Source organism: Crocuta crocuta, unplaced genomic scaffold (assembly GCF_008692635.1).
Source record: "Crocuta crocuta isolate KB4526 unplaced genomic scaffold, BGI_CrCroc_1.0 scaffold233, whole genome shotgun sequence".
Classification (NCBI taxonomy): domain Eukaryota; kingdom Metazoa; phylum Chordata; class Mammalia; order Carnivora; family Hyaenidae; genus Crocuta; species Crocuta crocuta.
The window spans coordinates 6,036,714-6,048,597 of record NW_027529526.1 but is presented as its reverse complement, the minus strand read 5'-3'; the positions used below and the strand labels follow the sequence as shown (position 1 = coordinate 6,048,597).

General features: G+C 43.4%; 1 protein-coding gene across 2 annotated transcripts in view; it reads left to right on the top strand.

Moving 5' to 3' along the window:
- The window catches only part of SPON1 (spondin 1), a 260,834-nt gene that overhangs the window by 95,272 nt on the left and 153,678 nt on the right, over positions 1-11,884 (top strand). For both annotated transcript variants that reach the window (XM_077761156.1, XM_077761155.1), the window contains exon 4: positions 11,132-11,205. In XM_077761156.1, the coding sequence (XP_077617282.1) occupies positions 11,132-11,205 (74 nt within the window). The remainder of the gene's footprint in view (positions 1-11,131; positions 11,206-11,884) is intronic.

Genomic DNA, 11,884 nt, shown 5'->3' with positions numbered 1-11,884 from the left:
GCAGTGAGGATTTAGGATTTTGGAAGGACGGAGTACCAGACTGTGATGGAGGGCGTGGGGGGGGGGGGGGGGTGGCTCAGACCCTGAAGGCAGCTTTCATCCTTGTTTGGGACTGTGGACATTTAGCCAAGAGTTTGGACTATGATCTATAAATGAGGGAGGTGCCTTTGTTTAGAGAGAACCTGCTATGTGCCAGATCCTGTGCTGGGGTAGATGGCGTCGGGCAGGGCGGAGGTGGGAGGTGCGATAATTAGAACCATGGTGCCATGGCTGCCTAATAGTCTGTGAAAGGAAGTGATAATGGGCTGGAGGTGACAGTTAATCCCCTGCCAGAATGTAGGTAAATTGGATGGGTTGGCAAGGAGAGGAGACCTGTTAGGTGACTGCGGTAATTGTACAGGGAGTCGCTCATTTAATCGTCCATGTGTGTCCTTCCTTCCTTGGGCGGAGAGGGAGGCAGGACTCGGGTGGGTACTAACAGGCATGAAAACCATGACTCCGAAATTTAGAGCGGTGCTTCCTGTAGAATGTCTCCCCAGAAACAACGCACGTACTTATAATTTTGCATACCGTTTTTTCAGGGATTCAGGAATCTTCTGAAACCCATTCATGGACCCTGACCCCCTAATTAAGAACAATCACCACCCTCCCCACAGTCCCTAGCCCAGCCCAGAGGAAGGAGAATCTCCCAACGCACAGGTCTGCTGCTGCACACAAAGCTCCCGCTTCCACAGCAGAAAATCCGGTGTGACAAGGGGGGTCCTCAAAGGAACGCAAGGGATGGCAGGCTGCCTATGCGTGAGGACCTTGGTCTGTCACCTGAATTGTTTCCTTACATTTGAGAGGACAGCGCTGCCAGCCTTGGCTTAGAGGAATCCACAGAAAGGGGAGGTGGTGGAGGCCAGGGCAGAGCAGGGCCAACTCTGGGAGGTAATGACTCGTGTGAAGCAGCCAAGTGGGAGTCTGTGATGCGGCAGCATCTCCGTCAGCACAGAGGCTGGGACAACTGTGTGATTACGTCCGTGCCCTGTGCCGAGTGGCAAGGACTGCGGGGAACACCAGAGAACCCCAGGAGCGATGCTGCCCTTCTGTTTCTTGTTTTCCAGCCGAAATGGGTTCTATTTTGGATCAGAGCATAGTCTGGAGAGAGGGCAGTTGAAGCCTTGGGTGCTTGGAATAAAAATTTAACCTCTGTCTTTAGAAAAAAAAAAAAGAGAGAGAGAGACAGCATATATCTTAGATAGAGATTTTACTAAATGGAATGACATTTCATATGTGCCATTTTCACATGTCTGCTATCATTCATTTCAGACCTAATAGTGGTTCTGATGCTTTTCAGGGACCTCTTTGGGAAGCAGGAGAAAAGTGTGAACTCTTCCCCAGGAATATGCACCTCTGCACATCACACAAAATTTCATCATCCTGAAACCTGTCTACAGACCCCCAAGTTAAAACCCCCTATTAAAAACCTTCAAAAAGCCTTGCTAATATCCTCTGCTAATTTCCTGGCATGCAGTGAGGCGTAAGGCGTGGTCCCGGGGCTAGAAGGGCTCACAGTTCGCTGAGGGTTTATAGATGTGGAGAAGTTGGAGGGGAAAGTCAGGTAGGCACTGACCAGCTGCTTGACCGTATGAGAGAGACATTGTCCGGCAGAATCGTGGGCTCAATCATGGGCAGGATTATGGAAACAGTGAACCCACTGTCAGTTGTCCTTTGACTGGTAACATCCCAAGTACTGATAATCATGTTGTGAAATCATGTTTTTGATTGCAAAAAACAAAATAAAGGAACTTTCAGGAACATGAAGCCCCATGTTATTGTATTCTTAAGAGAAAAAGATTTTTGGCCTAAAGATGTATTGTGAGATAGTGTCTCCAAGCCCAGGCTCAACAATTAGATGTATATCTCTTTGCACACTTAAGAAATGCCATGATAAGCCAGAGGGAAGATTCCACAGAGGGTCAAAATATGCTGAAAAAAAAATTATTCGGTTTAACACAATTCTAGGAAATAAGAAATGGTCCTGCTCACTACTCAGGATTGCCTACCTGTCAGAGCTTCCACAACTGGGAATACATCCTATTTATTTTGTCCATGTGAGTTTATTTAAGATTTTTCCAACAGATGACAGATTTCCAGCCAGTGATCTAGGAGATTCCCCTAAGGGTTTCCACTGTTTCCTCAGCCCCAGCTTACCGACATGTAAAAGCCTCTTCCAGAGAGAGAAAAAAAAAAAGAACATTTCACTCCTCTGTGTTTTACTATCAAACTCCCACCCACCCTGCTTCCTTTACAGCCACGTCTGTCTCTACCAGAGGTAGGTGACATACTTGGCAGGCCGGCCTGCTCTCTTCCTGGGCAATGTGAACAGGTGCCTGTGTCTGGCATCCCAGGAAAGTCCCAGCAAAGAACAGAACGACCTCCCACCCACCAAATCCAGAATGTCCTTCTCAAAGACTCTTCTGATCAAAACACCCCTACCCCCACTCCTACCAGATTCCTCCAGTGGCTCCCTAGCGCCATCTCCTGGCCAGGTACGTAGGGTCTGCAGAACTTGCTGTTCCTCACCTTTTGAATGACCCTCTGCTCTGTCCATACCTCTTTCTTTCTTTCTTTCTTTCTTTCTTTCTTTCTTTCTTTCTTTCTTTCTTTCTTTCTTTCTTTCTTTTACAAATAGTTTATTGTCACATTAGTTTCCACATAACACCCCATGCTCATCCCCACGAGTGCTCTCCTCTATGCCCATCCCCCCTCCCCCCTACATCCACCAGTTCTCAGTTTTTGTCAGCATTCAAGAGTCTCTNATGCTTGTGGTGGTGTCTCTGGTATCTTTGTTTCTTGCAACCTTTCCTTCAGAGCTGTCCGTACCACTTTCTATCAGTCAGGCATGCTTTTGAGAGCGGCGTTCATCAGGAAACTTGGCTAATGATAACTTCAACAGATAGAGGGATTTTTTTCTTTTTGTGAAATAGCAAGAGAGCCAGAGGTAGGTGACTACTTGTATTGTTTCAGTAGTGAAACAATGTCAGGACCAGCGTCTCTGATATTTCTTGGCCTTTTCCTCATGGTCACAAAATGGCTAATTTATTTAACACGTTGTGTTTGTAATCAAGGCTAGAAAAAGAGGGACAGGGATGCCTTGGTGGTGCAGTCAATTAAGCATCTGACTCTAGATTTCGGCTCAGGTCATGATCTCAGGGTTTGTGGGTTCTAGCCCCACATCGGGCTCCATGCTGACTGCACAGTATCTGCTTGGGATAGTCTCTCGCTCGCTCACTTGCTTGCTCAAAATAAAGAAATAAACTAAAAAAAAAGAAAGAGGAACAGGCCAGCGTAAGTCACTAGTTTTTTTCATCTGGAAAGCAAAACTTTCTCAAATAGTCTTCCCTCTATCCTGTAAACCTCCTCTTCTAAAACTGAGGTCACATGTAGGTCACATGCACCAATTCCTCAGCTGCAAGGAAGGCTGGGGAAGTGGGAACAGGACAGTCATGATTGGCTTACCTGGTATCACCCCCCCAAAAATCTGGGTTATGAAATCATGAAGGATGGAAGGCATGGGTATTGAGTAGATTCTAGTACTTGTTACGTGGTATTCTGACTCATCAGATGATGTGTCTCTCTCCCTCTCTCATCAGGTTGGTAACTGATATTACACTAGGCCTTATTCATCTTTGGGCCTCCAACTCCTCACACAGCTTTGCTGTACCTACTCTGATAAACAAAACATGAGTAAATGAATAACTGCCTGGTTTTAAGGCCTCTTGCGTCTACGTTAGCTCTTTTAAAACATAATCCAGTTTTATCTTTTCGCATCTCTCTTATGAAAATCAATTCCTCTTGTTAATTTCCCATTGGATTTTGGGAAGGTAAAATTTGAAGTACTAGAGTAACGGTATCGACAAGATCTATGATAAAGATTAGGTCTGAAATTGGACGATAAGAAAAGAAAAATGGAACCATGATAAGCTTGTTATCCCCAGAGTCATGGGGTCATTCTGAGAAGAAAGAAACTGAGTGTTTAAAAATAGTTTTTCTCTAGTTTTTGTGAAAATTGAAACCGTGGCTTTATATACTTAACTTTGTTCCATGATGTGACTCAGAGCTTGGGAAATCCAAGGATCATGGTACGAGGTTGGGAATGGATTGCGGTCTGGTGAAGACCTGAACTGACCTCTCAACCGGATTGTGATCATAGCGTCACTGCGTGTGTACGTGCAGCCGTGTGTAGAGCTGGGATCCCAGTTTAGGTATAGAAGGACCGTGGACAGTGGACCTGCCAAGGGATTCTTTTTGGGCTGCAGTTTTAACTGCTGCCAAGTGCCCATCCTTGGTTACAGACTCGGCCTCTGTGCTATCTTTCCAAGAGGTTATTCTGATGGGCCTCATTCCTACCAATAATTCCTCCAACTCCGCCTCTGCTCCCACCTCGTCCCAGCCAGAAAAGGCCTGCTACCCCTGAGTCACCATAGCAGTCACAGATGATTCTCCAGTCAGGGTTCTCACATACTCTGTGTCCTGAGAGTCATTTGGGAAAAGTGTACAAAGTGTTTAATTTCTGTGTATTATTTCTTATAGCTGTATGTGGATACTCAATTATCTCCATACACATTCCAAAAAATTTAAAAACTATTCCCCCTTGCCCCTTCTGTCTTTTGTTTCAGTCATTGGCACCACTATCCCTCCCCCTAGTCACTGAGGTTTGTATATGGGGTGTCACAACCTCGCTCTGTCAGTTTTCTCATCTGTAAAATAGGGATAATACTTGTGCCTACTTCATGGGGCTCTTGGGAGGATTGAGTTAATACTGGTGGAGGACTTGGGTGTTTAATTGTTATATAAAGAAAAAGTAAATAAAATATCTTATACTCAATCTCCTATTTCTGCCCCAGATCCAGTAAGTTACTTAGTCCTGATAAATTTTCCTACAACATGTCTCTTAGATCCTCTAGTTCCACTGCCCAGATTTTAATTCAGATCTTCAGTGCCGCCATCATTGCCTCCTGTTGGAGCTTTGCCAAGGAGAAGTGAGTCACCGCTCTTCAGCTTCCCATCGCTCCTCCGTCATTCCGCTCAACACTGATTTCCTGTTTCCTTTTTCTGTCTCTCGCTTCTCCCGCTGGACTAGGATCTCTTTACTGGAAGGCACTGTCTCTTATTCTCTTTGAATTTTCAGCTCCTAGCAAAGTGTCTGACACAAAATAAGTCCTCAGTTAATGTTTTACGAATGATTGATCATTAGCAGGAATAATCTCGTGGCAGCTTCTAACATTGCTTCTTTGCAGTAGTGATAGATGACTACCAGTCTCTGAGTCTATAGTTTTATGACCCCAAACACAGATTGTGACTTTACTGTTGGGCAGCTTTGGAGTTCTCGTGTGTGTTGTAGGTAGAGCCCTGCAGATAAGCTTCTACTTTTCTACTCTCATGGACACATTCTGATGGGCTGCTAGGATGCCTGTCAACTCCTGGACACAGTGTCATGTCCTAAGATCCACCGAAAGCCATATAAAAAATTGGGAAAAGTTTGGATCATGGAATGTACCCTGTGTTTGTAAATATTTGTTGATTAACATGAGACCATGGCCAGGTTAGTAGTTAGCATCCTTGTGAAGTAAAATAAGGCAGATAGCCTCAGTTCCTGATGATATTACCGTCACTATGACTCTAATATTTTATTTCTGGGTGCATCCACAGAGTTGTTCTTTCTTCGGCAGAAGGAAGTGGTATTACTGGTTATACACTGGATCACTTCTGTGAAAAACATCCCTGACATCATAGACAAATTTTCTAAGCACCCCAAGAAATGTTCAGTAAGAAAGACTTTACTGGAATTGGAAAAAGAGTTAGCAAAATTAGTCTGGAGACCACAAGCCTGAGTTTCATTTCGGCCATCCATTTTCTCTGCCTGAAGCAGCTGACCAAGGGAGCACCCTCACCCCTCCCTCCACAAGCCAAGGAGACAGACCCAATGTTAATCATAATCATAGCTTCTGTTTATTAGGTACTTTTATGCACCAGGCACTTTGTTAGGAGATGGTGATTTAACAACAGGAAGGATAATGGGTACCGCACTGTGAATATTTACTTTGTGCAAAACGCGTGTGTTAAGGACATTACATGAATTATCTCTATACAGCAGCCATCTAGCCACTGATGATCCATGTGAATTTTTTTAAGTCATTTCCTGGTCTGATTTCTCCCAACTCCTTTAGTTTCTGATGTCTCCCTGTCTCTTACTGGTGAGAGCAGGATCCCAGGCCTAGACCTAGGCAGCACACTCACAATTTAGCAAACGCTAACTTTATCCCAACAGGGAAATTCCATAAGGAGAAAGAAGAGCAAATGAATAAGCCCGGCAGACAGAAAAAGGCCAGGCATCCAAGAGATCCAGGATGGCGTTTCTAGACACATTCCACCTCTTTAGGTTTAAAAGAAAACTTTTGACATGATTAGTAACTTATTTAGAGCCTCAATATTCCAAAGTTTGAGAAGCTAACACACTGAGAAATTTAATTTAGATTTCCTTAACACGCTCTCTCATGATAAGAGAGCATTCAGTGTATCAGTGTATGAATGCTATGCAACAGGACTGCCAAATTGCAACACAGAATGGGAGAAATTTGTCATTTTGAAATGCTAAGGGAATTCTTACTAACAGCTTTCTCATCTTGTAAAGCTATTATTTTTCTGAATCATAATATGATTTATAAATCTCAGCTGAGTTTTATACTTTTGATGGGAACAGACTCAAAATGAAATGCATTTTCTCAGGGTATAAATTCCCTCAGGAACTGACCCAATGAAGAATAAAAAGAAACATCTTCTGCAACCAAGCGTACCAGATCCTGGTCTCTGTTGGCATATCTGTAGGTGAATGTTGGTCTTCTCCAGAGTTACGGGCTCAGCCTGCTTCTCTTCTCGCTCTGCACACTTCCCCCGGGTGACACCCACCACTTCAAAAGTTCCACCTCTTAACTTCTGCCCCTACTCCCCACCCCTCACATCCCTCCTGAGACACAGGTCCCTACGTCTAATTACCCACTAGACAGACCACCATCATGCCCTACAGACCACACAATCTCAAATTCTCTTCTTTTCCCGAAACTCTGTTCCTTCTCTTTGAATCCCAGTATGGCAACAATACTAGAAGTAAGATAGAAGTAAGATACAGCTCCTGCTCTCAAGAAGCTTATAAACTAGCACAGAAGATAGAAAAGTAAGTCAGCAGTTACCGTATAAGTTAATAAATACTGTGGTAGGAGAAACTCAAGAGGCTGTCGCTCTCCTAGAAGAGTACCCAACCAAGCAGCCAGTCAAGAAACCAATTTAAGTAGCGTGTGAGTTCTGGGTAACTGAAGTGTGGTGTGTGTGTGTGTGTGTGTGTGTGTGTGTGTGTGTGTGGTGTTCACATATGTGTTGAGGAGTTCCATGGACAGAGGCCCATAGTGAAGACAAATATAGGATATGGCTTGGACAGAGTGCTCCAGAGGGATTAGATAAAGATGAAGCCAGATCAGAGTAAGCCTTGTATCCCACATTTGATCCACACAGAGTTTGAAATCCAAAGGGCATAATACAGAGGTGTGGTCAAGCATGGGCATGGAGATGTACGCTTGGTCTTCATGGAGAGCTTCAGCTGATCATGACCCAGACTCCAGGGAGGCCACCAAAGCCTCAGTTCTTCACAGTTTGTGCCATGAGATGCTAAAATGGATCCCAGGAAAATCAATTTGTTTTTTTTTTTAAATTATTTTTTAACGTTTATTTATTTTTGAGACAGAGACAGAGCATGAGCTGGGGAGAGGCAGAGAGAGAGGGAGACACAGAATCTGAAACAGGCTCCAGGCTCTGAGCTGTCAGCACAGATCCCGACATGGGGCTCAAACCCATGAACTGTGAGATCATGACCTGAGCCGAAGTCAGATGCTTAACCAACTAAGCTACCCAGGCGCCCCCAAGGAAAATCAGCTTGAAGTTACATTCATAATAACACTTACCTCTCAGGCCATGAGAGGTAATTAGCTTTTATATGTAATTATCTTTAATCCCTTACAACCACACTGGGTGTAGCACAGGCCATGAGCTTTGGAGGTAGACGGGAAACTTCCAGATCGTGGGCATGTTACTTAACCCCCCTGCACTCATCTGTGAAGGAGAAAATAGCTACAAACCCTCAACTGAATCCTTCTAAAAATAAGAGTATTTTGATAAGTTTGCTAAACTTGACTGAAACTGATGTGAAGCTATATAAAGTTTTTATTTTCTCTCTTACTATGAATTTTCTTACATTTTTCTTCAGAATATTGGTGTGTTTGATTATAGGGACATTAATGGTATATTATCATCTTAACTTTCTAATACCTGAAAAACTCTAAGGAATGCATCTAACCCAGGGTTTTGGATGAGGAAGGAATCTGAGGAGCTGTAATAAATGCAAAACATAAGATATATAAGGTAATGTACATAAAGGGTGTCCCTAGCACAGTGACAGACACATAGGAAGGACTCAAGATTACAACTATTATCCAAAAAAGTGGGTAAGCTGTCATAGACCTCATAAAACAAAGCATGAAGGAAATGAAAATATCTTATAGGAAATAACACATTTTCTATCTCTAGTCCCGCACATTTTTACAATGACACTTTTGAAACTTTGGAGTGACTTAATTTTTCTAAGCATGATCATAGGCTTTGCCATTCTTCTCTTAGTCCCAGCAGGAGGGAGAAAATTCTGAGTATTTGTTACAGATGCCAGCAAAGGCAGGTTTGGGGAGATTCTGGGAAGAGAAACAGCATCTGCAAGAGCCCAGTAGAGTAGAAGAGGTATTCAGGTAGGGGAAATAAACTTCTCAAACTCTGGAACCCAAGGGCAGTGACACAAAATGGCAACAAACAAAGCCAGAGGGGGTTTTGGGAGAAATTTTATGAAGAGCCTTGAATACAATGGTAATTTTGTATTTTATCCTGTAGATCCTGGGTTTTCAAGAGAATTCACTTGAGCAAGAGAATCTTATTGAAGTAAAATGTAATTTGCATGGGAAGTGTACACTACAACCACACACCAACTCATTTTTACCCTATGGCCCAAGTGTTCTTCTTAAAAGAGCACATCTGGTAATCTCATTTCTCAGGACACACTTGTCAAAGTTATCTCCTCAGAAGGTAATGTAAAATGCCAGCCTCCTGCAGATATGGGGTGATGTGGCCTCATGCACCTCCCCGGCTCATCTCACACCACCTCTCTGACATACCACTGGTCATGAGCCATGACCCTACCACCTTAAGGACCTTTAAAGGATGTCCTCTCCTTTGTTTCTTCCTCCCACTTGCCCTAGTGAGCTCCTACTCTTTGCAATCTAAGGGAGGGAGTCTTTTCTGCAGGGAGTCTTTCCTGGCTTGGTCAGGCTCCACTGTGTTACATTCTCCCACACCCTGGAGACTTCTCCATTCAGCACTTAATCACAGTCATGTTAAATGATTAGTTGTGGATTTTAGCTGTTCGGTGCTTTCTCTCCATTCTGCTGTCAACTTTGAGAATGGGAAACAGCCCCACCTGTCTTGTTCATAACAGTGTCCCTAGCCAGTGTCTGGCTACTAAGCAGGCCTCCAACAACTATTTGTTGAAAATATACCAATAAATACACCGGGAAGACAAATGGGGGAGGGGGCTGCTTTGGTAGGAAAGAGGATGAAGCCCTTAGTTAAAGCCAGAATGCCAGGTCTGGGCTACTTCCCACAAATCCTTCTCCTTGCCCTTTACAGCATTCTCTGAGGTACTTCCTGGTGGGAAGTCACTCAGAAGTGGTAGATAATGGGATGCTCTGACTAATAAAAGGCTTTGCTATTTGGCTTTGGGATGAGTATGCTCAAGAGAGTTTTCTTGGCCTGAGGAAACTTTCTGCTGGATGGTCAACAGAATGGATAAATGATCAAAGTAGCTTTGCGGAGACAGGAAGCAGATTTCATTCACTTATTTCAACATCTGGTCTCTCATGGGTAAGGAACGACTGTAAAAGACATCTGTAGGCTGGTCTGAATTTTATTCTTTTGTGCAAGACTGGGTGTAGAGTAGATGTTTCTTTGGAAAGTAATCTTGGCCTAGGCCCACGCCATCGAGAAAACTCCCTCTGTACTCTGCAGAGTCATGCATACAGGGGTCCATGCCTGGGGCTGCAATTATGTGACACAGGACAGATCATATGACTGTATCACTCCTTCAGTGTGCCTTGCTGTAGTGGAGCCAACGATCCCCTTCTCTGTTAAATAGGGCAAGTCAAAGTAAAAAATTATGTTTTGATTGAGTAGCATTGCTGAAGAAAATCAATAGAGAGGGCTAAGATCCACTGGTGCTGTTTCTTTGTAAAATGTTATAGACTTCTCATTACAGGGACACTGGGTTTCAGGATTCCATGTCTGCATGGCCAGCTGAAAATATACAGCAGAGTGGGTTAAAGGAGGAGTAGTATGTCTGTGCAGAACTAGATTAACGAGAAAATACGGACTGGCCAAAAGTGATTTTTCAACCTCCAAATATTCGTTCCAAATTCTTAAGATCCCGTGTTTGACATGTTTAAGAGAGAAATATAACAGCCGAAATTGTCTTTGTTCAGAATGTAGGAGACAGTTTCGTCTAGACTTTCAGGAAAGCTAGAGAATGACATTTTCAGAACAAATCAAAATATATTTTTAAATTCTTTTTTTTTCCCCCCTTCAGGAAAAGGATTTGACATGCTTTTCTGATTTGAATTTGGTTGATCTATAAATGGCTTCCATCGTTTGATACAAAACTAGAATAAAATGAGCCATTGAGAAAAGGTACTAAAAATGCCATCAGTTCTTTCTTACCTTAACATTAATATTAGCACCACCACTGACAACATAATAATTAATATTTGTGGAGTGGCTTCTCAGTATGTTCTGTGCTCCTGACATGCTTTTTTTTTTTTTTTAAATTCTCAGCGCAATCCCACAAGGTTTATGTTATTATTAATGACAATTTTTCAATGGAGACACTGAGGCACAGAGAGTTGGGGAGACTCACCCAAAGGCACACAGCCATAGGTGTCTGGGCAAGGATCTGACATCCCTCAAACCTGCCCTCCTCACCATTGTGCTTCTCTTCCAACAGGGCCAGCATTGTACAGAAACGCATCATTTATTTTCAAGACGAGGGCTCTCTGACCAAGAAACTTTGTGAACAAGGTAAGAACTGCCAGTGGAGGAGGGCCAGATAAGTGGAAGGTGGCTCATTCAGTGCAGCCATCCAGTGGCAAGAATTCGGTGATGGTGCTTTCTGAGTTTCTCCGGGTTCAGCTTCCTCACGTGGCACTGATTTTTAATCTGGCTGTGTGCTGTGGATAATTGGATCCGCCTTAAGCTCTAATTACTCAGCTTGATTCCCTGGGTAGGAGATAATGTACCTTATATTGGTGTCGTCTTCTTATTTTTGTGAAACAGTGATTATTCTAAAGAGGTTCCTTGGAATAATTCACAGGACTTAATTAAGAAATGCACAATTGTGTACCTTTAAGATGCCTGTAAGGTTCTCTGGAATAATCCGGAAGAACTTGTGTGGCACCTGGGCAATATGGCAGCGTCGGGTGGGGGGATTTTCTCCAAGAAAGACAAGCAGAAGATGGGGTTGCCAAGGGAGCATTGACCTTACGATTCTATCACGTTCAAGGATATGATCCATTGATTGCAAGCTTATTGATGCCCTCTTTTTGGGTTGAAGGCATTCTAACAAAGCTCATAGGGATCAAGTAGATGGGGAGGTCAGAGGAGAGGCCTGGATTCCTATCCAGCCTGAGTTTGAATCCTGCCTCTGCCCTTCCTAGTCATGTGACTTTACATATAATAATATATAAAAATATATTTATTA